Genomic DNA, 26,630 nt, shown 5'->3' with positions numbered 1-26,630 from the left:
ATCCTGGAGGGACAAAGAAAATTATTTTGTATCTATGATGCTAGCTGTAAGAAGAGATATACACTTTGGATAAAAATCTTCCTTTTCTTGGGCAATGACTCCTGTAAGAGGACAATGAATTCTTCACTCACTTATATAAATATTTAGGATATTTTGTTACCCAAGAAGCTAGTGAAACTGAGGATCTGGTCCTGCATAAATCAGTTAATGACTTAGTACCAAAAAAAAAGAAAAAAAAAAAATTTAATATTTCTTTTTAGCCTACAAACTAAGATGACACAGCATAATCTAAATGAGGAATTTTTGCAATACTTTAGAATTTCCCTTGAGATATGAAATTATCTGAAAATGTAGTGTTATTTGATGAAAACTACATTTCAGCATGTGTATAGTTTATAATCTAAATATGTATCATTAATTTATTCCAAAGATACTAAGGGCTGCAAAAGGATAGCTATCTTCTTCTGTTCTGATGGATAAAGCAGCAAGGTGTATATTCTAAGATCATTTTTTACATGAGTGGTATAACTTTGATCAGAAAAGGCAGACTGAAACCAAATATGGATTTAAATTCAGATTTGTCTGGAGTATAGATTTTGTCTCAAACTATTCTTTGTTAAAGATCTTTCTTCCATAATCGCTTGGGGGTCCAGTGGAATCACAGTTAAGCATCCCAGTCTTCCTTGAAATTAAAGAACTCAAAATTACATTGAAATTGGTGTCAGATCAGGGCAGAAAGGACCTTTTAAAGTAAACATCCTTGTTTACTGTTGTGTAGTTTTATGAAATGTCATATGGAGCTATCAGAGAGTTATGTTACCATGACACTTACTAGCAAGATGAGTGGTGGGCAGCCTATCAGTGCAATGGCAGTGGAGAGCTTGCGCTTGTTGCCACCACTGTAGGTACCAGCCGGCTGGTCTGCATACCTAGGAAGTCCCAGCTTCTGGATGGCCCACTCAGCAACCTGTGAGAAAAAAACTCTCTTTTTCACACAGCAGCTAACAGATAAGATGGCTTATACATGCCTCTTCTGGAAAATATACGTCAATCCTCTGAGTTTTAACATTTTAGAAATGGAGCAGGGATGTCCAAAAAATTTATGATGACGAGAGGAATTCTGGCTGCTTAATGGAAAGACATAAAGCAGCTTAAGCTGTAGAATTTGTATTTCTGCAAGAATTTTAATTCTTCTGAAATACTCACGTTTCCTTTCTTACACATAAGCAACTTTAAAGTCAAGACCAAAGCAGCCACCAGTACAGTTCTGAAGCCCAGAAATTGCATTATCCTCTGACAGTTGGCACCAGTTTTGCAAGCACTGCTAATGCCTAAGAACCTACATCTGATAGCACAGTCTTGTACCTAACTGTTCAGATAACAGGAACCACTTTCAGGATTTCAGCATACAGAATGGCAATCCAAACCTTGGAAATTCTTGCCCATTAATATGGGCCAGAATTAAATCTATATCAATATTAATACAAAGTTATGATCCCATTAAGAGTTACAAATATTCACTGCAACTCTGTATATGAGTAAAATAAAATAAAATAAAATAAATAAAAAAAAAGAGAAAAAGAATGCTTCACCCTCTGGATGTCTTCTTCTGGAATCCCCCGCAAGCGAGCATATAAGAAGAGATGTTCTCGTCCAGTGAGCAGGTCATCAATGGCATCAAACTGAGGGCAGTATCCCATATTTTGATGAACATCAGAAATGTGGGTCAATATGCTGGAGAAACAAAGAATCTGAGTTCTATAATACTAGCTTTAAGAGTGAGATAACAGTTTGCATAAAATCTTTCTTTTCTGATGCAAAAATTCTTGTAAGAGGAGAACAACTACTTGCTGATACATCTTACTAAATACCTGTCTGTATATGATAGCAAAGAATACATAATCATCTAAATCGGCACAGGCAGTAGTAGAAGTACATAATCACAGAATGTTTGAGGTTGGAAAAGGCCTCTGGAGGTCATCTTGTCTACCCACACCACTCAAGCACCATTACCTAAACCATGTTGCCCAGAACCATGTCCTAGCAACAACATAGATATTATTCAAATCACATCAATCGACTAAGAATCAAATCCTAACTACACCCCTGAAATGAAGACACACAACCTGGAACTACATTAATGTAAGGGAACAGTAGATCATGCTGTATTATCTGGTTACATTACACCAGTACTGTGTAAACAAAGATGCTAGAAACACCCAGAGAAAGTCCTAAAGGTGAGACTGAATTATATTGTTGGACTGGTTATCTTATGTTTGCAAGCTCTTGATGTTAGATCCAATTGTCTTGTACAGCTGTTAGTTTATAACTTACCCACAGGTTACACAGCAGAAAGTTAGAAGTATGAAGTACCAGTGTGTGTTAGCTGTGGTCTGTCTCAGTGTAGTGCAACTTGAAATGAGATGCTGGGTCATTAAGATGATTTGGGCAGTTACACCCCGGGCAAATGGTCTGTCACAGTTTTATATTTTAAGGTACTTACCTATTGCCAGCCACGACAGCATCGCCAGATGTCACATCAGTATCCCCAGTCAGCATTTTGAATGTTGTTGTTTTGCCAGCACCATTTACTCCCAAAAGACCAAAGCACTAGAGCACAAAATTTATCGCATTCTTTAGTATTTCCAAGTTGCTAATCAGCAGGGGCATGAAATCTGAACTGCTGTTATTGAACAACCTACCTCTCCAGGACGGATGCCAATACAGAGTCTGTCCACTGCAGGCTTCTGCCTACCTGCATAAATCTAAATTCACAGGGAAAAAAAAATCCTGTTTCAAGATATCAACAGCAAAACAATCTGCTAAATTTTTTTAGTTTAATACTATTGATATAAAGCAACTTCACAACAAAGAGAGGAATTAATAAAAAATTAAAAAGAATAAGTATTTTACAAGCCAGGCACTTATTTACATTAAATAAATTTTTAATGACTCCTTAAAATACCACTTTTTCTGCATGCAGCCTTTTGCATCAAACTTTTTTTTTACAGACTTGATGCTTTGCTGGGACAAAGTATCTCTGACATATCAATACAGCAAGATAACCTGAAGAATTATACTCCAGTTCTCTATTTACAAGTTCTCAGCAAGGTTTTTAATCTTTATGTTTTTGTAGCTCAAGCTTGCATGCATTGTGATAACATAACTCAGGTGCCTTTGAAGTCTGGAAGATAAATCAACAATAACTTTGTTATTTCAGAGCCCTGAAAGTGAAAGCAACCAAATTGTTCACTTGCATTTGAAATCCACCAATAGAGAAAATGTCTCTAAAGAAGAAAATATTTATAATAGAAATAGGCTCTCAATAAATAACAATCATGTCAGATGATGTGAGGTAAAAATAAAAAACCTAACAACCTTAAGTAGGGAAGGTTCAACTTTCCTTGCTGGACTTTCGGGTGGTTTGATTTCTGAACAAAGGAAATACACAAATGACATGTTAAGCCTTCACTTCTAAAATGTTCGTTATTTTCTAAGGCACAAGGTTATCTGAAAAGAATATTATCAGATTTCACATACAATATAAAAGAATAAATTGCAACTAATTTGTTTCACTCTTATCAAAATATTACCTTGGTCAGTTCTTGTAATGCTAAGATATCTGTCCTGTTTACTCCACTCATAATTCTTTTTCTTTCTTCTGCAACATCCTCGTCTTCACCAATAACAGGTGACATGGTAGTCACAGCAAACCTGGAAGACCCAATATACTGTCTACAGAAACAGTGAGTTGCCCTTGGTTCAGTTAGAGTAACACTGTGAAACAATGGCTAATTGATTGCAAAAATGTGACTGGTGGCTCAGTGGGACTGAAAATTCAGTGTGATGTTGGCTGAAGCCTTCTTGATGTTGGGAGAATCTCTGGACCTTTGAAAGGTCATCTCTAAACACTAAAAAGTTTGCTAAAAGACCATGCCTCATCAATGACTGTTATGACATAACCTGACCTTCAGCTACAGATTTCACTATTTGGCTACTCTTTAGAGCCTAGCAAGACCCGATCCACAGATCTTTTGAGTACACCTCCCTGTAAGACAATATTTTTGCAATTTTACCAATTAGTAGTCTTGTTGGAAATCTCAAACAGAAGTGAGTGATGCACTCATACCTGGAAGGCAGCTGCTTTCATTGGGACAGAGGGAAATTTCTAAAACATGGAAGTCTGAATAGTTTCCAGGCTGCAACCATCCTGTACAATGAAGAATTCTCTCTTGGGATGCCAGGCTGATGTTTCATGCCGTTACTTATAACACTACATGCTTTACAAGTGATTTTATTATCTCACTATTGCAGTGACTTAATCATAAAAAACCCCAAACTTTCAAGTCTTAGTTCAAGAAAAATAATTTCTTTAGGGATTTATTCTTCTAGTCTGTTAAGATAATGAACACTTGCTTTTTATTTGAACCAGGAAGTAAAAAAATTAAGATTAAAAAATAGCTGAAAAAATTCAAAGAAAAAAGAAGGTCATCAAGAAGTGTAACAGGTACTTATCCTGTTAGTGGAAGAGCATTAGTACAAGTTTCAGACATACCATCTTGAAGAGAACAAACGGTGCTGCATAAGGAGATTCAGAATGAAGTATGCAACACCTTGAACAGCCATGGCAACCAGGTTCTTTCCAACAAATTCCCATTGAAAAGGATTGGAAACATGCTCCTCACCTATTGAAAAAGAGCATCAGAAAGCAAGGTGAAATACTTCTGAAACAAAACATTTCTCCTCAGAAATGGTTTAGGATGAAAATCTGTAACTTATTTTATAGTGGTCAGGCAACATCTTCCGTTTCTCATGCCTTACATAGCTTCTTCAAAAAATACTCTCCAAGCTCAGTTGCTAACTGGAAGGAAAAGATGAATTCAAGCTCTCTGAGTATGCCATAATTTGAATGTCATAACATGAAATTTGCATAGATTATGTGAAAGCCACATCTTTTTCTGAATAAAAGCAGGTGAATTCTGCTCTATGACTATTCTTCTTAACAAGAAGTTGTCAGATATCAAAGATAGCCATATTCCAAGAGGATTCCTTTGAAGAACTGCAGCCATCTTAAGCATTAACATGAGGACTGCTGAAGTATTCAAATGACACAAAATGTAATGTAATTATCCAGGGACTTAGAACAAATGATAAAAAGACACCAGGGTCTGTCACTGAAGAAATGGGTTCAAATCCAATACAGAGTACAGTTTAGGCTATATTACTTTGGTAGCTGTATCAGATACAGATGCATATGATTGCTTCAGAAAGCTTGAACTTTTGTACTTCTCTTGAACTTCATAATGTTGAAAAGGAAGATTTCCAGAAACAGGCAGTAATTTTCCAAGGTAACAGTTCCAGCCATCTCATCTGAGAATAGGGCATATGACATTGATATAGGTCATTGCTTATTGACTCTTACCAAACCGGGCATATACTTCAGTCACAGCCTGGTTCATAGCCAAGTCAATGAGTCCACGGCCCAGGCAAAAATGTGGGAGGACAATCAGCACATTTTTCAATGTTTTATTAAACTTCAGCAAATTCTACAAGAAACAGAAACAACATAATAATTATACCTCCTTAAGAAAACATAGCAAAATGAGTGAAAGTTCTTTGTTGTGTCAGAGAAACTTGATTTTCTGTATTTTTACAACAGAGAAAACAGAGCATTTATCAAGTTACAACTAAAGCATTCACAACCTAAAATACAGCATAGCAGAATGCTGGTAATACACTGCACCAGACAAGGTGCTTTTGAAAGCTTTTGATGCAGAGAGAAAGTAATCTTTGAAATGACATATTTCTCTATGGGGTGGAGGTAATGTAATTCTGGGATCACCTATTATAAACAGCAACTGTGAGCAACAAGAAAGAGTAGTATTTTTCAGTTGTCTTTTTTTTCAGTTTTTTTAAAATATCTGAAACATTTCCATAATTAGGAATGCTGCAAAGATGAAAGTACCAGTGTCTGTACATAACTACACAGTAGACTTTGGTGCAATGTGGAGACATCCAAAAAAATGTAAGTGCCAGTGGCAGTCTAGCTGCATCCACAGTGTATTCAGAGGAGCAATTTTCCCTCTGGAAACACAGTGTCTACAACAGAGATATATTCTCAAAAATAACAATACCAGCCTGCTGCCCAATGGACTGAATGGCACTAGGTGGAACCCTGTGCTATCAAGCAGGATGGCTGAGGACACAGGAGCACTAGGGACAGAAAATACTGTAAACCATGAAATGAACCAAGATGTGGTTCTTCTTTCTGGAAAACAACAATGCTTCATCAGCACATGGTGTTTGAAAATGTACTATCAGTAATGATAACTAACAGGATTGCTGTCAGATTTAGAAAGGGTGTGAGTCTCAGTGGCCAGAGAATCAGGAGCTGTAGGGGTGGTGGTAGTACACACAAGTCAACAGTGTTTTCTGAATTGATCTCTTAGCCTTTCTAAGAACTAACTTTGGCTCTTTCTGTCGTCTGTCTATTCTTGTCATCTTCCTGGTGGTGGTAAACTGTTTTTGGGCAATTCTAAAAACGCTGACATAAGCAAAACAACATCTCTAGCAAGAGTGTTTTTCCTTACTTAGTGGTCACTGCTTGATTATACAGCATTTGTCTCTTCCTATTAAATCCAAGCTGCAGAAACAAGCACAAAGTGCCGTGTCCCCTCATCAATGATTAAAGCATACAGAAGTTTGCTCATAGAGTTGCAAAACACTAATTTAACACTTACTTACTGCCAGAAAAAAATGTCAAGGCAGAGAATAACAGCTAATGTTAGAGAGGGTCATGCTTGCATACCCTTTGTGCAGTTCTTTAAGAATTACTTACCGGGTTGTTTTCAAATAACTCCAGGATGAATGTAATGGCACTGCTGTTGATCCCCACAAAGAGATTAATACAAGATAATGCAACATAAGCAGTGCTAGGAACACTGAAGAAAGAAGAAGCAGGATACATCATGGGAATTACTGCCCATCTGCATGCAAAAGATAGAAAAAGCAATGACCACAGCTTCTCAGCATTCTCATGTCAGTTGGCTTTATGAAAACACAAAGTGGAGCTTTCTCCTCATTCCAAGTGTAATGATATGGTGTAACCAATCATAGATGCCACTACAGTATTCTTTCTCTCATTAGTAGACAAAAAAGATTTTCTGCCTTTTTTTTTTTTTTTTTTTTTTTTGTGCTGTTCAAATGAAGGGCAATAGGAAATCATAAAACTGAAAAAACCCAATGCTAGTAAGGTTGTCATCTCTCCAAGTATCCTTGGACTTCTTCCTGGATTGTACACCAGGAAGGAGAACCAAAGAACTTGTAAAGCAAATAAGATGCACTGTTTGCTAGACACTCCTCAGCCTATAGAACTGTCCAAAGAAATCACAAACTCCATTAGAAGTCATCTACCACTCTTTATTTTCTCCTGATTTGGGGCTTCCCGTGCCATGATTTCTGTGATATAGCAAATCCATATTCAGCAGCACAAGTGGAATATCCTCCGGAAATAAATTGACAAACCCTAGCAACAATCATTCTGCCTATGAATAATTTGATAAAAACCATCTGAATCATTTAGCAGGACAGTACACATATGGTCAGAAGATGATTTGTGACTGCAGGTGGATGTTTTGCCAACACAAATGCTTGTCTGAAGTTAAAAAATGTTGAATAATCAGTAGTCAGCCCATTGGTTAAATAGTGAAGAATTATTTTAGTATTGGTTGTCAGTGAGGCAAATTAACCACCACTAAATTCCTAACAAGGTACATTTTAAAATAAGCAAAAGAAACATATATTTTCCTGTAAGCACTTAATGCTTGAAAATATGGAAAAAAAAAAAATTCTCCTTTACAGCATGTGGCCACAGAAAATATGTAAATATCCTGGAGCAGGGACAGAATGCAGTTCTTCCTCATACTGTACCCGCACAGTTTTATTCTTTAAAGCTGGATTTCACTAAGTACCAATCTCAATATCAGAAAATTATCATGTGAAATCCAGGGCCCCACATTCAGTAACAACCTTGAACACTCACCCATACAGCAGTAGCAAGGCAACAAGCACAGGGAGGCTAGTTGGAGAAGTATATGCCTTCTTGTTGAATCCAGCAAATATAACCACAACCATTCCAGCACTCAGCGCATAATTCACCTGCCACATCACAGGACAAAGAGCAGTGTGTAAGACCTGAGATCTGCAAACATTTCCAGACCCTACACATTATTCTGGAAGGATTTTGTATAGAGGGACAACAGATGAAGAGCTAGACCAGTAAGACAGAATCAGGCTTTTGGATCAAGGGGTTCCTGGCAACACTCAGTATTTTTCTGAGACCTTTTTTAATCAGACTATTCATCAAAAATGCAACATGTATTGCAATAACTGTATTGCATGTCCTGCTGTCAGGCTCCCCACAGGAAGAGGCTGTGAGTATGTGCAAGTGCAGTTTCTGATGATGCAAAGACTGTAGGAGGGAAAAAAATGATTACTTCAGCTGCATTCCTGGGAGGAAGCTACTGTGAGTATGCTTAGCCACTGCTCTTCTCAGTTTCTCTGCTTGGTATTAGTGGTGCTAGTCTACTGCACTACACAGAGCTCCACATGCAGAATGGAAGGTGGTGTTTCACAGAACTGCTAACACTAATTAATACCCCTGGGTCATGCTGTCAAGGGCCACGGCCAAGCAAAATTCCCATCACAGTAGCTCTTGGGAGGCTGCTCCGACCACTGCTGTTCCTGCAGTGAACAGGAACTCAGAGACCTGCCTCTTTTCCCTCATTTATGAAGCCAGTGCGTCGCTTTATCTTCTGAAACCAAAAGAGTTTTTGCCTGTTGGATTATTTAATATTTTTTTCTTTTAAATTTTTTCTACTTTGTATTCATGTTTTCTTATTGCATCAGCCCTTGGCTGCTATCTTGATCACAAGGCACGGCTAGAAAACAAGCCCCTTGTTGTGCTTCAACAGGAAAAAATTTGTTCCTTTGTGACAAAGTGGCCTGAGGAGAAATGGGAATGTAGCTGAGCCCTGTCTAAGCAAGCCTGGTCCTGTGGTCTAAATCCTTTTGTAACAACACAATGAACATGATTCAGTGACCTAATCAGACACATCTGTGTCATTTCAGACACCCTGGAGTATTTTCTCTGGCCTCCACCTAGTATTCTAGCAGCTTATGAGTCTCCCACTTAGATCTCTTGAATATCTTTAAAAACGATATGGTTCTTCTGGAGGGCAGGAATGACTAGCACCAGGCAACTGGGCTTTTTCCTGCTATGGCAAGTTGTACTTTATTATATATTTGATTTGTAAAGCCTGAGAACAAAACTATTTCAGTTTCATCAGTTGAAAAATGAGTTTTGCATCTGATTTAACATCTACATCCATAATTATTTAGGATATCAGATACTTAATATGCTTTGTGAGAACCAGTTAAAGAAATTTGTGTTTTGCAAAGCTCAGAATCACCTTAATTTGATCACTGATTAGGCCCCAGTTCATGCAAAACCAGGAATGGTTGCAGGCTATGGAATCAGACCAGCAGTTACTCACTATGTCCCACATGAAGTTTGTTATCCAGTAGACTGCAGGGCTCACACCACTGACAAACTGTAGATGCTTGGCTTTTGTTACACGTTCTTGAATCAGGTACAAAACAAAACTGGCTGGTATAAAGGACATGGCAAAAATCACACAGATGGCAACAACAGCATCCACTGAAGCAGTCAGCCTAAAATAGAACAGGAAGCATTTTTGAGCAAGGGAATGGATGCAAAAAACCACTACAAGCACTTGGGAAATCTGAAGGGAATTTTAAGATCTATAAATAGAAGGGTTATTTTGGAAGTGAAGACTTTTTCAGTTTCAAAATATGCTATTGTATTTTTCTTGTTGTCTTGGGTACTGTAGCAAACAAATATGGATGTTGGTGGCACAATTTCTCATTTTGTAGTTTTCTTCATGCTCTGGAACCGTTCAACTCTTATATATACACACCTCAGTTTGACAACTTTCCTAATGTCTCACACTAGACATTAAGGCACAATGGTTGAAGTGCTCTGTGGTCTGGAAAAAGAGGGACTCAAAGCAGCAGGTTAGGCAACTGCCTAACTGTAACCAAGTAAGGGAAAATTCTGATTACTTTTTTGATTAGGATCTCTGTGCTATTTCACAAGTAGATCTATTGGCTTTGGAGCATGAACAGAGACTTCAGAATATTTGTGCTTGGGAATCAACTGAAACATATAATCAATGGTCACAGCTTCTACATGAGATGGGCATGAGTTTTTACAGCAATGTCATGAAACAGAAAATAATGGATTGTGTATCTAATTCTTGACTAAAATAAAACTTCAGGGAGAGACCTCCATGTTCTGCCAGTTGAGCTATTTCTCCTCAGAGTTTGAATACCTGGGATGTGGTAAGCTGCCAGGAGAGGAAGGGGTAAAAGCAAGGAGCAGAGCACAGGCAGACTTACACAGTGACTTCAGAGAGTTGCTCCTTAGTGAGGTTCAGAGGATGGTTGACAGCAGTGATACCATACTCCTCAGCAGCTTGGCCACCATGCAGGCTAGCTCGAAGGATTGCATTATTTGCTACATTAAGGAAACTAACCATAGCATGCCAGCCTTTATTGTTAAACCACACCTAAAAGAGCCAGAAAGCATAGATTCATTTAAGAAGCCCTCACTAATAACTCTGAACTGCAGGAGAAAACTTGGTTGCCTTTTATCTACTTTGGTGGGCATTGGAAGCAGGGAAGAATCCAGCACCAGGCAGTTGTAGCTCTTAGGCACAGTCCAGCGGGAGAATCTCACATACCATGCTTTTAAAAGGGTTGGTTAACCACTGTCAAGGGATTTTATTAAAGCACATTTTAAAATTGAGAAGAATGTCTCCTCCTCAGACATATTTGTTACAAGGAGAATTACTAAGAACATGGTTAGAAAAATATCATGTAAGAAATAATTGCATTAACACTGTATCCTATATTACTTGTAATAAGCATAGTATTTTCATCTCTTCTTGCATCTGAGAATGCCATTATCAGTATTCTCACAATTGAAAGTCTGTATCAAGAAAGACTGAGAATAAGTAGGCTACTTCTAGCAAATACCTTAACATTATCCTCGGTTTCCATGTATTTAAGGAAATTAGACATTTCTTTAGCAGCAGCCAGTGAAAATTTTCCCTAAAATAAAAAAGAAAATGCTAAAGATCAGATGTCTGGATGAAATCTGGTTTTAAAAGCAGGTTTTCTGCTTTTTAAAAATTCTTTAACAAAGGAACACACACAGACACAAAAAGAAATATCTTGCTTACTGCTGTCAAATTCATCATTCGGCCAAGATCACTCAAAAAATTGACAACTTCGTCTCCTGAAACATGAAGGACTGGGAGCCTTCCTCCTATAGAAATTCCTCCATATCTAACAGAGAGAACATTATCATCAGTCTCTTGTGCCACAGACCAAAAACTGTGCATTATTAAGTTTGATTTCTATATATTACCTAGCAAATGTATTAAAAACTCCATCCTTTTCCTAACAAATTGTATTAGGTCTTTATCGGGCTTGCAAATAATAGATGTTCTACCAGTTTCTGAGAAGCTTATTTAGATAGAAGCCGTAGAGGACTTGTTTATACACTGCAAAATCTTCAAATTAATACAACTGACATACAATTATTTTGACCGCATAAAGAACCATGAAAAACATGGACCTCAGTAAAAATTCCAGTTACCCTGAGCAACAGGTATTCATCAATGCTGGTGCCAGCCAATAGTCCATAATGAAAAATACTGTTCTTTGAGATGAACCAAAGACTAATCCCACAGAAAGTAGTGTCTGCACATGATAAATGTGGAGATATTCCACTATGGAAACCAGTCCAGCTGCTACCTTTGAAGTGCATTCCTACTGCTGATGACAAACTATAGCCATGCTAGCCAGCTCTCTTTCTAACATCAGTATCTGCAGTGTTGAAATCACACTGGGGTTAGCTGATGCTTCCACATTACTACATAGCAAGTGGAGCACTGTTTTATAACTACTGCACAAGTTCAGAGCAGAGATGAGGAGTTGTGGCTATTCTTTATTTGATGGGCTGGTGTTGAGGTTTCATCTTACCCCAGTCTTTCTTTGGAGGATTCATCTTTTCTGCTGCATTTTGAAGATGTGTGTCAGAGCACTATTGCACCATAGTGCAGTATTATACTGTAATTTTCCATCACTAAGAATCCCAGTAGTCTGGTTCTTGTAGAGAAAACTGAGAGTTCCATTGTGTGTCTCCTGCCTTAATCCTTGTGGGGTTAGTCCAAACAAATATAACCCCTTGTGTTTATAAAACCCTTGCTGGCCCCAACTTTTTTCCCCCCACCAAAGTCATCTCTTTGTTCTATATTATCAGCCATGACTCCTCATCCACTCAGAGAAACATTGTGAGTCTCCCCAGATCAACAGAAATTCATTGTTCCTTTTTTTGCCACCATAATCTGTGAATTAGTTTCTTACCTTTGCTCATTGACCCAGTATTTGCTCTTCAAACTGAAACACAAAGAGAATTCAGTCTCTTAAAGCACTGGAAATTAAAGGTGAATTCTTATGTTTTGAAGACATCCAGTTTGCCCCAGACAACTTTTGTTATGGTTTGGGTTTTGGTTTATTCACTTTACTTCTGCTGCAGATTACTTTGAGATGTCAGGACTTTTTAAATTCTCTACAGTGGTTCTTCTCATTTTTGCTTTGTTTTCTGGCATGGCTCACCTCTAGTTCATATAGAAATAAGCAAGATTTCTAAAGTGACACGTACTGGCTCTGACCTAAATCCACAATGAACTAATTATAAGAGATGTATCTGAAGCAATTATGACATGTGCTAAGAGGAATCAGTCAAAGGCAGACCCAGCAAATAGCCAGTGCAATGGGAATTCCAAGCGCTCCACTGGGAATTGAAAAGGTAGGAAGACCTGAATCAGTAATAATAGGCCAGGGATACTCCATAGCCAATACCAAGAACAAAAACTCCTGAAAGCTGAGGACCCATCTGTAGGATAGATGTATCTGCACTCTTGGGAAGCAAGTGATAATTAACACCCACAGATGCTGGTGTGTCCACAGTTCTCCACAGACACAAACTGGTATTTCTGCAAGGCAGTTCACCATGCTGTGCACAGCTACCAGTTTTCTCACTGTTGACACAGTTGCCATTATCATGGCATTCTATCAACATTGAAACTTAGCTCTGCTTGTAAGGGAGTATTTGATTATACAAATAGGTATTATTAAAGCAATTTAATATAATTCTTTTCTAAAATGAGAATTCCTATCATTACATCAGGAATATGGATATGATGCTAGAGTTTACAAAATACTGTGGCACATTAGGTGCTATGTTATTATTAAACGAGAATTTCACGGCGAGGCACAAAATATCACATGTGAAAAACAAAGAGAGAATCATCCCTACCTCCCTTTTATCAAAGTGGGATATGTTTTCACCAGAAAATCCGAAATATTTCTGTGGGTCAGATCTTGTAGAATTTCTGTGCTGTGCTGCACTCTCTGGAGAGAAAAGAAAAATCTAATCAATCACAATTTTTGGTCAAAAAGTATCTTTGGTTCAGAGAAATTGTTTAGGCTTATAGTATCAGTGTTATAGGAGTGGATAATTATTTTTCCATCCCAAACATTGTCTTTACCAAGATTTCAGAAGAAACAATGAAATCATTGAAGTCAATACAGTTGCACTTGACTCTCTAACTTTACCTGAGTTATTTACAACACAGGCCAAGGTTGCTCAAGACTTTTTCTTCACTATGAAATAAGGGCAAATAATTTGAGGTCCCAATGAAGATAAGATAATTTTCTGTGATATAGCAAGCTGAAGTAAAAATTAATATGAAAACTTCACCTTCACTAGTGTGTTAGATACTTTGAATGAAAATTGCTCTCAAATTCCATATTGAAAATTATTTCACATGATGCTTTTATGGCTATTCTGCAAATAGAGGATCACTGTGAAATTCAAGACCTCAGACTTGCTGAGTTAGCCAAGGTAGGATATACTTAAAAGGGTTCCTGGGAAGTTTTGGATGACAAAAGTTGGCAACCAGAAGTCACCAAGTAACCACCCAGAAAGTCTAACAACCTTTGCAGAAGTTTCTACGTTTGTCCACAGAGGGGCAGTACCAGATAACACAGAAGATAGATTAAAAATGTCCAGTTAATTCTAGGCAATAAGCAGGAAAACTGATAGCATCCTCACAGGGACTGCATTAACTGAGCTGGCTATACTCAGTCACACTTCACTATTACTTAGATGCTGTTGTTTCCTGCAGATACAAATCTAAACTGTCTCTTCCTGATATAGAAAATTATCATATCCCGCAAAGTTATCAGAATAATATTATAATAAGTATATTGCCCTTAGAGGATTAGAACACCCAGAAACAAACAAACAAATTAATTTTGCATCCTACCTGTTCTTGAAGTTTTAGTATAAATTTCACTATAAAATACACTATCATACAACAACGAAAATTCAACTTTGGCTGTCCATAGAACTGGGATTAGAAAATATAAATACTAACAGGCTATAATTTTCCTTTGCTTTTCAAAAGAGCAAATTACATTTTATAAAGGACACCACCAAGAGTAATCATTGAGGTGGGAATGTAGCTCTCTTCTCCATACAGCATCAGTGGTTATAACATTACTCATCTTCATGTACATGCATGCAAGCATTCATTTTGCTAGCTTAGAACATTCTTTGTAAATAAGGAGCTAAAGTACATATAAAAAAATTATTTTGGGTTGACACAATATTAAGTCTTAATGACCCTACTTTCATTCTTCAAAGTCAATCTTGAAATTGATTGAAATTCCTTCATTCTTTCTCCCTCCTTCCATTCTTTAAAGAAATATAATCTTTTAAATAGGAGTACTCTTTTTGATAAAAATAAGATTTAAAAAACTGATAAATCATTAAAATTTTTGTTATATTAAAAGTCTGCAATTTGGATGAAAATAGTAATCAAGTTTCATTTAAATGTGCAAGCTTTTCCAACACCTCTGAAACTGAATTCCAAATTTCAGCAATTCTGCCTTCCTTAAAAAAAAATAAAAATGATTCAATTATTTCCGTGTATATTGGCATGACAAGGTATTCACACTGTAATTTCTTTCCCATCACCTGCCATGAAACTTTCCCACAAATGGCAAAGGGACACTATACCTGTGGTGGGGGGAGACCTCCTGCACCTGCAGGGCATTCTGGCAGCATGGTGAGTTTCTCGTGAGTGCTGCACTTGCAGGAAGGTGAAGGATTCTCTGGGGTCCAGTTTTGGCTAAGCAGAAGGCTGCTCAGTTTAGCATGAACAGTAGGTGTGTTCCAGGCTGTTGGTACATCACTGCATGGGTAGTTCCTGTATCAAGGAACAAATGCTTTAAGCTGTGCAGAAATACACTTCACAAGAGCTCACAGATCCAAAACCTCACAATGCTTTCAGCAGATGCTCTTCTCTTAGACTTTATCCCATGAATAAGGAATAATAAGAACATTTTAGAGTAAACATGAATGACTATACTGTCAGTCCATATCACTGCCAAGTTCACTGTCTCCAGCTTGCAGATAAAACAATGAAGGAACAAGAGTGTTTGACTCATTAGTACACACAAAATCTCTAGTGCACAGGTATCTGAGAAGCAACTATCCTTTCTATCCTTTTTTCTCTTTATTTTTTTGTTTCCTCTTTGTTCCTGCTCTACCAGGCAGAGGAGAGGAAATGGAAGATGGAGGACAGCCAGAAGAATCAAGCTGCTGGATGCCACAGCTGGGAGAGGGGCAGAAGTAAAGAAGCAAATGCAAAGCACACAGCACACTGGCTGCAGTGAAAACTCAGGACAATCCATTCTTCTTTCAGTACTCAAATTCCACTGGTAATACGGTTCTAGAAACTCGTGCAACAGAGATCAGCTAGCAACTTACAGAAGAGGCTGATTCTTCATGCAGCGATTTCCAAATCCTGGTTTATTCAGGAAAGCGTCAGTGAGGGAGACCATCTGCTCACTGCCAGGACGCTCATTGCTAAGGGAATAAGATACAACTTTCTCTATAAAATACATTTTCAAACTTCAGAATGTACTGCACTATATATGGCAACTGCTGAAGGGTAGTCATTTGGCAGAGACAACTGCCCCCTTTCAAATGCTGATAATTCAAATATTTTTATTTTATTTGTGCAAAACCCCAGAATGTTCCAAGCAGGTTAACAAGTTAAAACAATAATCCTTTTCTCCTGATATTAAAGCTTGACTTCTGACACAGTCCTATAGCAACATTCTCCAAAAAGGTTTGAACCCGTATTTCTACCCTCCGTGATGTGAAGGTGCAAAACATATTCTTCATTTTCATGTGCTGAGGACAAAGAGACAACACTATTTAATAGTGAAATGTCTGGAACTGACACACTAAGAAAGACTACAGAATATTGCTAGTGCCATGTGTGATAGAAGCATGGCTATCAAACTGTGCTCCATATACAAATTTGTGAAAAATATATTAAAGTTCTGTGTTAATTTTTCAGAATGAAACAGAAGGAAGATGCTTTCAAATTATTGCTTTCAGTTTCACTGCTTTTTATTAGTTGTGACCTAGTCTAGGACTTAAACATTGCTTATAAATTTTCTCTGTGTTGCATGTTTTGACTTAGTGCAAATTCAGCTTTGGAATATGTGGTAATGAAGATGAACCAAGTGTTCAAGAGAGCACAGAGGAATTGTGCAATGACCCGGAGAGCAAAGAACCAAAGTTTCTGTGAAGAATGAAAGGAGACAGAGTGCTAGTGGGGAAAAAAAAAAAAAAAAAAAAAATTCAGAACCAGCCAAAGGATACCCTGTAGAGAGGAACCACTGAGCATCATTAATAAGCATCATCAATAATAAGCCTCTGCTTTTGTCTTGTTTCCGTAACTTTCCCCAAATACTGTAGTAACTATAAATAAATATACCACAGGTCAGCAGATACGCTTGAATCTCATTGTCCTCCAAGATTGTGAATGCAGGAATAGTTTGATTTTTTACTGTTGTGGATTTTCTGTTAGGCAGGATATTTAACTTTGTAGTGTTGAGGACATGAATTCACATAGGAAGAAGAGAGTACCAAAAAATAGCAGGAGATTTGAAGGAAGAACTGTTTGGTTTGACATACTAACACTTGTATTCTTCATTTGCACCAACTTTAAATCTAATTATTTCAGTGGAGAAAATCCTTTTTTGTACCACACAGAGGGATAAAAGCCCAGTGAGATGGGGGCCCCATAATCCTAAATGCTGGGGAGAAAGGGTGTGTATATAACAGATATGCTTTAACTTAGTGATTCCTCTTACCTGAAGAAAGTAAACTGTTGGCCATAGATCCAAGGGTGCAAGGTTAAGGCAGGATATTCACCAAATGGAGGAATAATTTCTGTAAGTATTAAAGACAGCATCACAAAACTAGCAGGGAGTACAACCTAAAGGGAATACAAAAACATAGCACTAGGTTAATAGATGTAAGTTGTAGAGTCACTCTGCACACATCTGTTAACATAAACAAAGGAAGGACAGCAGGAGCACATAGGTCAGATCTGGTTTAGCTTCTGAAGACCATTTAATTTCCAGTGCTGTCAGTTAACATTCTGGTTGTCACAAAACTGCATTATGTTAAAATTAGGAACATTAAGGTTCTGCATTAAGTTAAAATGCTGGAACAGTAGTGACTGAACCATGGACTTGGTGTGTAAGATAGACTCTGGGGAGAAAGCAATACAGTAAGAGGCAGAAGAGTTGAAATCATAATTAGAACAGCTGGAGACACTGTCATCCATTTGCAGCATTCTGCTGCTTTGCACAGAGACATTGTTGGGAAATACAGCATTGAGAATGTTGTGGGGAAGAATCAAGAAGAGCAGATGTCAGTCAATACCTGGGCTAGGAAATCCTTGTGGCTGCGGGTGGCATGCTGGAATCTTTTGATGAGCAGTGCTTTTATCTGCTGATGTACAAGCTCAAAGCCTTTATACTGTCGGGACCCTTTGCCTTCTTTTTGATCTCCTGCAAGGTCTACTGGCATTCGAGATGTATCATTAGTTTTTAGTGTGGTTTGTTCATCTGGTTTGTTCTCACTACAAGTTTTGGCAAGAGTAGAACCATTTTCTCCTAGATGAAAAGTGGCAAAGAAGACACTTTATCCTCCACACATGAAAACAGCAGAAACATTTTAACGTGCTCCAGATTTTAGCAACTGTATTTATCACATCACCAAATTGCTTTAATTACAACTGTTGCACTGTGGCTCTTTCTAGGGGCATCACATAGTTAACACTCCTCTTACTCTGCAGAATGAATAAGTGTATGTGGCTTATGGACTAATGATCAGCAAAGCACTTTTTATGAAAAAGTGGGGTCTTGACACTCCACCTCTATTTACATAGTTAAGAACATCATCCAACCTAAATAGAAGCCTTTTTGCTGACTTCATCTTGTTTCCCAGATATCATGTCAGTCCCTAAAATCAGATATTTGCTGACCAATTTATTTTAGCACGAGCACAAGACAAGTTCTGAGGCTCTTCTTTACTTGGCATTCAGAATACAGAACAGTCCCAAGAAAAGTTTATCATATACTGATGTGGGGATCCATACCTGCTTTTTGCATTTCAGGCTCAGCTTCTGCTGTGACCTTTAGGAAAACCTGCCAGAGAAAAATACATCTCCTGGTTAGAAATAGAAGAAGGTACAATAACCTGACACTACTACTGGAACACTACACATAATCCATTAAAAAAAAGAGGAAAAAAAATGTAGATAACTTTTCAGTACTCATGTGCAAATTGTAGTTTCTTATCAAATAGATCAGAAAATGCAGGAACAAACTAAGATACAAAGACAGACAGAGATCAGGCTTATGAATCCTTTCTCCACATTCATTCCAAAGGCTTTCTGCATGAGCCACAGCATATTTGATTAGGTCTCTAAGGGGCTATTAGGAATCACTAAGATTACATGTTTAACTGTCTCAGAAAACATTTTGAGGGCTACTAGTAAGATATTTTAATCTGTCTGTTACCTCTTCAAGTGGTGTATCTGAAACTCCAAAACTGCTGAGTCCCAGGTCATCCAATGTTTCCTCCAGTTCTCTGAAGAGACTGGCATAAGATCGCTGTTTAAAGTTTTTATTGGGCAAAAGGTAAACGAGTTCCTGACCAATGCTTTCAATTAATTTTGCTTCTGGGATATGATGATGCACTACTTCTGATAGCTCATTCAGATCTCCTGTGAAAAGTCAAAACAGTGTTCAAAGGATGAATATTATTTAACTGTGCTGAGCATGTTTTAAAAAGCTATTGCTTGCACTATATAAAAGGGGACTTCTGTATCTCATAACTCACAGATATCTCAGTTAATTCCATGCTAGACTGGGCTATGTTGCTGATTAACCTCTGGAACTTTGTAGCAGGGAGAGATTTATTAATAAAACACAGCAAAATCTTCATGAATATCTACTTAAGATCTTCTCATATGTAGAAAACACAAAATAACTTTTTCTGATAAAGCCATTTCCCTCTGCTCTAGATATGCTTCTGTTTTCATTAATAAATTATACATCTTGGTACAGAGTATTTAAAACTCAATCTATCCTTTGAAAGTACAGAAGCTTCCAGATTATCATCTTTACCTGAGATGTATATAAAAAAAGGACACCAGTAAGCAAAACCACGAAGAAACCTTATCAAATTCATACAATGCAGATGTAATAACACAAGTATTGAAGAAATAGGCCTCAGCATTAACAGGAGACATAGCTATGTGCTGAAGTGAACCATCCCATTTCTTACCATCCAGTTCCTGTTCTGGAGATCCTCCTTTGTCCCTCTGTGTACAGCTCGAGCAGGAGCAGGAGCACTGAGATCCACAGCTACAGAGTGACTAGCATGGATAAGCAACAGATAAAAAGACACAAGTGCTTCAGGTACATACAGCACATGTCATAAGAGTTGTAGCCTTTGAACAGCTTGATTCAGGAAAAAAATGTCATATTTGGAGAATCTTGGACACATTACACTGAAAGTCATCTGAGGACAAGATTAAGCAATGCAGAAAGCATAAATCTGCCTGCATGAAGCATATCAGCTCTAAATTGCATGAAAAATACCTGGGGAAATGTGATCAGCAGTGGCTACAAGTATACAGATCATGTTGCTGCTAAGACTGGAAACAGCAGAAAGAACCCAGATCCCTTCTTCTCAAGCTGTGCAAGGCTGGTTTAGCTACAGATAACTGTAGGCTCTTTCTGTGTCTGAGACTCATCAGTTAAGTACATATCTAAACTTTTACCAGTCAAATTGCCTTTTGTCCATATACAGGTCTTTCTGATGCTTTTGCAGTACGCTGGCTATACACATTCTATAGAGTAAGCTATAGCCCACTAAGATGTTCATAGCCACCTATTATTTTCACCTGTCTGACTGAAATCAGAGAAGATTTTTATGAATACTCAAGTATCCACATAATTTTGTGAGGTATCATCAAATTTTCTCATTGCACTCTTCATTTTTAAGCCAACAATGCATCAATAGGACTCAATAGGACTCAACTGATTACATGTGTGGCAACACAGCTACATACTTACTGCAGCTCTTCCAGTTCTGATGTTTTTCATCTTGCGAACAAGAGTGAGATAGAAGCCAGACCCAAAGCAGTTCTTTAGGAATACAGGAGAGCCTGAGCAGAAGAGTTTCCCTTGGGATATGATGGCTACTCTGTCTCCAAGGATGTCTGCCTCATCCATGTGATGAGTTGAGAGGATGATGGTTCTGCCTAAAGGGAACATGGAAAAATACTCAAGGCATGGATCTGTCTGAAACTCAAAACTGTGTTTAGTTTTTTTTGGCAATTAATGCAGGGGTTTCTCTGCACCAGAGCCAGGTCCCAGGTTTGCCACATCCATAGTTATTTGTTCAAAGATACTTGCTTGCTTGTAGTCATATCCCACTAACAATAGTTTACACAATAGGCAACAAGCTTCATCTGTGCAGGTTAAAAAACCCAAACCAAACAACAACAAAATAACTCCCAAACAATTTCCACTCTTACTTTCAAACCTGTTACCTGAGCGATACTTCAGCAGAAGATCCCAGATAGATCTCCTGGAATATGGATCAACTCCAGAAGTGGGCTCATCCAAGACTACCACTTTTGCTTCACCCACAAAAGCAATGGCAACAGAGAGTTTCCTTTGCATTCCACCTATCAGAAGACAGACACAGCCAGAAACCTCAGGTGAGTTACACAAGAGGCAGGGATGTAAATAATACTGTGGGTTTTTTCTTATACTGGCAGATTACTTTTTATATACTCACTTAAAAATAACAGTTTATTAAGTTTATTTGAATTTCTTGTATATTTATAAAAAAAAATAGACGCTTTAGGGACATGTTGTGCCAGCTTTACGATTTGTACAGTCCCACTTACACTTTGAGAGTAAAGACCTTGACAGTGCACAGTCATGTGTCAGAATATGGCCTCACACGTAATTCAAACAGTAATTTTCAATGACAAAGAAAAGGCATCAGGAAAAAAACCTTGGAACAATTTCATGGGCACCTGACAAATTCTGAGCCTCTTCATTCCTTTTATGGGTGAGGCCCATGTCTTCTATCATGGTTTCCAACTCTTGCTCAGCTTCATCCCTGGATCTCCCTTTCAACTGAGAGTAAAACAAGATGTGCTCTGCTACAGTAAGGCTGTGAAAACAGATAGAAAGGCACCAAGGCAATGTATATGGATAAGCAGATTTTTTCCTCAAGTAACAATTAATTCACTCTAGTTGAAGGAAGAAAGGCTGCTTTATCTTACATCTAGATCACATCTTTGGGATCAAGACATTTCACTCAGATACCAAATATTCTTTCTTTGCCTTTTCAAAGTAGAAGCTACTAGTAAAGGAACAAGTATAACAGGCACTGAGTTACCCATTTATGGGAATAGAATGGCATCTACTGTGAGTAGTTACACCAAGGAAAAGAGTCTGCTGTTGAGAAAAAGAGAAAATGACAGCAGTGAACCTGGAAATCACCTGAGAAGGCAGTAAATGGTCATACAGTAGGGCAAAATGGGTGTAAAAATATCCTGCTACTGCACTGTCAGCTGAGATTTTTTTTTTTTTTTTTTTGCTTGGGAGGCCTAAATTATAATGCATAAGTCCCTAAGCTGAATTCCTGCTAATTCACACTGCAAGAGAGAACACCAACACCATGAGTATTGTAATTTTCCTTGGAAGCTGCTTTCCTTCCAGCTAAATGATGCAGTGATGCAGGAGCTTTCTACTGGAGAATGACAACACCTAATGTATGCATGCATTAGGAGCTGGAGAAGTGCCTTTGAGATATATCTACTGCCAGCACAGTAAGAAAAATAAGACAGGCTTTTGGGATGTGTCAAGAATGCAGAGTGAGACCCTTATGGTGAGTATGATACTTACTGAGTGAATAAGATGTTGTGCTGAGGGCACATCCCTAATCTGTGCCGAATGGAGTCCATGTGAGTCTGAATATCCAGGCCTCCAATCAGCACAGTTCCAGAGGTGGGTGGGAAGAGTCCTGTCACTATCGACCTGGGGAAATAAAACGAGGAAATACCCACTCTCTGTCTTGTGCTAAATTAGGAAGATGCATCACATGATTCCACTAGATGGCCCATGATGACTTATTATGGACCTTTAATGTGTCAAGTAAAGAGCCATACCTATAAGTACTCCTGCCCTGCTACAGTGAGAATCTTATAGATCTACTCACATAATTCTTGATACACTTGTCTGTATGGTTCTGGCCTGCAATTTTAGCCAGTGACTCTGTTTCAGAGTATATCAGCATTTTAAATCATTCCTGTGTACAAATGGGAGTAAAATGAAGCTCACTAAAACCAAGATAGAGACAAATGGTTCTGACTTATGCTCTATAACTATATTTCTTGTAAAATGGAACAAAGCCAAATGTTATGTTGCAAATGGGCAGAACCTGCTAATAATTTTTGATGAATAAAGGATTTTTTAGTTCTGAAAATTTCAAAATAATGGAAGTTTTTATCAAGAGACTAGAAAAAAGAATATAAAGCATTTCAGTATATGAGAATGTTTTTAAATTTGGGTTGAACATATTTCTTGCAGAACAATTAAAAAAATTAAAAGGCAATTTGAAGTGCATTTGAAAAATGTCTTTAATTAAAAAACCCTAAAGTGTTCTACTGGGAAAAAATAGAATGAAACACTTAATTTCTTCCAATATTTGATGAACTTGTCATAGACTCATGAATTTTGTTCACCAGTAAATCCTTCTTTGCCAAATGAAGTTCCACATGAAGAAAATTAACCAGTCCTAACATCCAGCTTCCTGAGAATCTAGGGTTCTAGGACTAGAGGAACGTTTTAATCTGGACATGAATTTTGTACATATCTAACCATTTAATCTAAGGAGGGTTTATGTTTTCTACTCCATGGCACAAAGACCAAAAATGTGACTGAGTTAAAAGCCAACTAGACAGAGAAGTCAAGACCACGTGATGGTGGTGGCTTTCAAATCTTCAGCTGTTTCAGCCAGAAGATCCTTCTCCCTCTTCACCTATTGGGATTTTTGGCCATGGAAAATGAATTCTGTGGGAAGGGATTCCTGCTTTCTCTCTAGACTTTCACTTGTTTGTGTCATGCATTGTCTCCATCCCAGGGTTTTAGCTAATCCAGGATATTTTATCTTTGCCTAGGGGAGGAATTTCCCTGTATGGAAAAAAACTTGATGTTTTGTCTCAGGGTTGCCACAGGGGTGGCAGAGAGACAAGAGAAGATTGAAAAGACAAGACTGCTCCTTGGGACAGAGCAATGGAGCACTGCCTTGGATTTGCTACTTCTAAGTCTAGAGACTTACATGGTGGTTGTCTTTCCTGCTCCATTGTGACCAAGAAAGGCTGTGATCTGGCCCTCATAAAATGTAATATTCATGCCATCTACTGCTGGCTTGGGCCTGCTTGCAAAAATCTTCACCAGGTTCTGAATGCATACTCCTGGAATCAGTCCTGTTGGCTCAGGCTCAAAGAACGTATTTACTTGAAAGTCAATAAAGAGTTAAAAAAGAATAAAAGCACACATTTTAATCCCAGTCCTTTTGATGACACACAACTAAGTGGAAAGCAGCAGCACATACCCAGCAAGTGTGCCAGGGCCAGATTCTCCACTCACACCATTTTCAAACTGAGGCAAGATTTCTAACTGCAGTGCAATTCATTTAGAGTCACCCATGTTTCAATGACAGGAGAAGCAGAGCCCCAAATTCAAACAGTCTGTGGAGAAGTAACTCATTGGATCAGGTGAGGCTGAACATTCTATTTTCATTGTTTATCAGGAAGATTATTTGGGACAGTTGCCTGTAGATACTTACATAGGCTGAAAGATTACATTAAAGAAGCAGCAGGCAGCCTTTCTAGCCAGGGTGAAATCTGCAGTTCAAATCATCTGCCCAGCTGTGCATTCTTTTACCATTATGCTTCAAAAACCCCCCACACATTTGCCTTCAATCCTGATAGGTGAAATCTACCCCCTTGCTGAGGCCAGCTTCAGACTTAGGCAATACCTAAGGTGAGCACTACATGGGATGGCTTTCTCCCAGGATTAAAAATGCATTATTGTAAGTAGCACCATCAGCCTGTTTTATTGCATCAGCTTCTAGACAAAATAAACTTCCTTTGATGTAAATTAAGCCCTTGGGCAATGTGAATTATGGGACTAGAGAAATTTAAACTAAAGACACTGTCCACTTTGGTTTATACAGAATGCTTAAGGCTTTGTAGGGAGTCTTGTTTGCAATTGTAGTTCATTTAAATTGCTCATTACCCAGCAGAATTGTGTGGAGAGCAGCCAGTGCCATCTGGGTGAAACCATCCCCACCTCCATCAGTGGCTTGTATGACTGTCATTATAAACAATATCAGAAAAATGTCCCAAATACATTGTATATGAGAGCAGTGTATACTACAGAGCAGCTGATACAATTAATCTAGAATGGGCACCCTTATTTTAAATAAAGTTATGTTTTGACAAAGATTTTCCTTTGTGAAGGAATTTCATTTCCCTTTACCTTACTGGGCCAAATAAAAACATCCCTGTATTTATGAAAGTTCACCTGGAATCTGGCTAGATAATTATTGGCAATCAAGGTACTGTCCTTGGTTTTACGTTGATTTATATGCAGCATGAACTCAACTCATATTTGCCTGCAAGACTTACTGACAAGTTCTGATGCTAATTCTCTGATGATCTCCCCCAGTATATGCTTTGCATCACCTGAAGGACACAGTTGAAGGGTTGAATTGCCTTTAGTTGTGATTCATACTTCTCCATTCTAATCCCATTCCCTCAGTGCAATTTTGGGCCACTTAGATTTTTCTTCAAATGTGGCAGCACTTGTGGAGGATTTGGATGGTGCTTCCATGAAAACTCTGCTTAGGATGTATCAAGCAATTAGGACATTTGTAAAATGTCTTCCCTGCTCTGCTAACCAGTGCCAGTATTGGATTGCACTAGAGTTAAGCCATTGGAACTACTCTGTGCTTCCCATCTCCTTAATCTTACATGAAGCACTATCTCTTACATGAAGCCATTTTGGAAACTTCGTCCTTGAATCATGCCAGGTCTGCTCTTGGCTCCTCCACATGTCTCCCAGTTCCTGTATGGCTGACTGGAATGAAAGGCAGGCTTTTTTTTGCAGTGACAAGCAAAGCCCTTCCTCTGTAGCCATGGAGCAGCTGGAACCTGGGAGCTGATGAGTACAGCACCACAAAGATAAGGAATTACTAGAAGATTGACTGAAATAACCTTTGCACCCTGCCTGTCTTTATTCTTTTGAAGTCCTGTCCTGTTTCCATTCACCCTGAATGCATGCTTTCAGTGCCTACGTGAGAAGTTCTGATGACCCCACTTTTATCTCTAGCTTTTCAAGAGAGCCAGAGTGGGCTCAGAACTGCCTATAGCAGTTTGTTACAGAATCCACATGCATTCCTCTGAGAATCACATAGAGAAAACTCCTCCAGCTCCCCACAAAAGATGACACCGGGACCTGAAAACAAGGCAGGTCATTTAGGAATTCTTAGGTGGTGGCTAATGTCAGCATCAGAAAAGGCTGCAGTCAGACATAAAGAGCACTGCAGATGAATTCCTTTGAAACCATCCTTTTCCTACCAATGCAAGACACACAAAAGATAGGCAAAAATAAGAGTAGGGCTAGGAGGGGAGAGCTCTCAGCTTCAGTATTTTTGTTGAAGTCATGGTTCATTTTAATTCTGAGAAGTCAATGTATGTGACTCTGAGGATTCCTTCAGCATGAACACTAACTTGCCATTCAAGCAGCCTGAATTTGCATGATAAAAAACAAATTATAGAGCTCTTCTGGAAGGCAGCTCTCTTGTGCATGGTGGCTGAAATATTCTGAGGGACTTTAAATATAGAGGAACCATTAAGAGGGTAGTCAGTGCCTCTCCCGAGCTTAGCTCTGGCAGTGGCACACTGTCCTCTGTAGCACATTGGGCTTTTGTAGTTTGACTCCAGCCA

General features: G+C 38.3%; 1 protein-coding gene across 1 annotated transcript in view; it reads right to left on the bottom strand.

Annotated features, from left to right (window-relative positions):
- The window catches only part of ABCA4 (ATP binding cassette subfamily A member 4), a 67,385-nt gene that overhangs the window by 3,354 nt on the left and 37,401 nt on the right, over positions 1-26,630 (bottom strand). Inside the window, exons 19-45 of the mRNA XM_030455065.1 lie at positions 23,957-24,134; positions 22,522-22,653; positions 21,645-21,784; positions 21,150-21,287; positions 20,671-20,858; positions 19,877-19,967; positions 19,108-19,313; positions 18,684-18,732; positions 17,966-18,198; positions 17,389-17,513; positions 15,989-16,087; positions 15,236-15,425; positions 13,469-13,563; positions 12,514-12,546; positions 11,325-11,430; positions 11,119-11,193; positions 10,480-10,649; positions 9,555-9,732; positions 8,042-8,157; positions 6,839-6,986; positions 5,423-5,546; positions 4,556-4,685; positions 3,594-3,714; positions 2,703-2,765; positions 2,504-2,610; positions 1,593-1,734; positions 833-967 (exon numbers count right to left, since the gene is read on the bottom strand). Coding sequence (XP_030310925.1) covers positions 833-967; positions 1,593-1,734; positions 2,504-2,610; positions 2,703-2,765; positions 3,594-3,714; positions 4,556-4,685; positions 5,423-5,546; positions 6,839-6,986; positions 8,042-8,157; positions 9,555-9,732; positions 10,480-10,649; positions 11,119-11,193; positions 11,325-11,430; positions 12,514-12,546; positions 13,469-13,563; positions 15,236-15,425; positions 15,989-16,087; positions 17,389-17,513; positions 17,966-18,198; positions 18,684-18,732; positions 19,108-19,313; positions 19,877-19,967; positions 20,671-20,858; positions 21,150-21,287; positions 21,645-21,784; positions 22,522-22,653; positions 23,957-24,134 — 3,512 coding nt within the window. The remainder of the gene's footprint in view (positions 1-832; positions 968-1,592; positions 1,735-2,503; positions 2,611-2,702; positions 2,766-3,593; positions 3,715-4,555; positions 4,686-5,422; positions 5,547-6,838; positions 6,987-8,041; positions 8,158-9,554; positions 9,733-10,479; positions 10,650-11,118; positions 11,194-11,324; positions 11,431-12,513; positions 12,547-13,468; positions 13,564-15,235; positions 15,426-15,988; positions 16,088-17,388; positions 17,514-17,965; positions 18,199-18,683; positions 18,733-19,107; positions 19,314-19,876; positions 19,968-20,670; positions 20,859-21,149; positions 21,288-21,644; positions 21,785-22,521; positions 22,654-23,956; positions 24,135-26,630) is intronic.

This window comes from Calypte anna, chromosome 8 (assembly GCF_003957555.1).
Source record: "Calypte anna isolate BGI_N300 chromosome 8, bCalAnn1_v1.p, whole genome shotgun sequence".
Classification (NCBI taxonomy): Eukaryota; Metazoa; Chordata; class Aves; order Apodiformes; family Trochilidae; genus Calypte; species Calypte anna.
The sequence above is the reverse complement of the archived record's forward strand: the minus strand, read 5'-3'. Positions and strand labels throughout refer to the sequence as shown.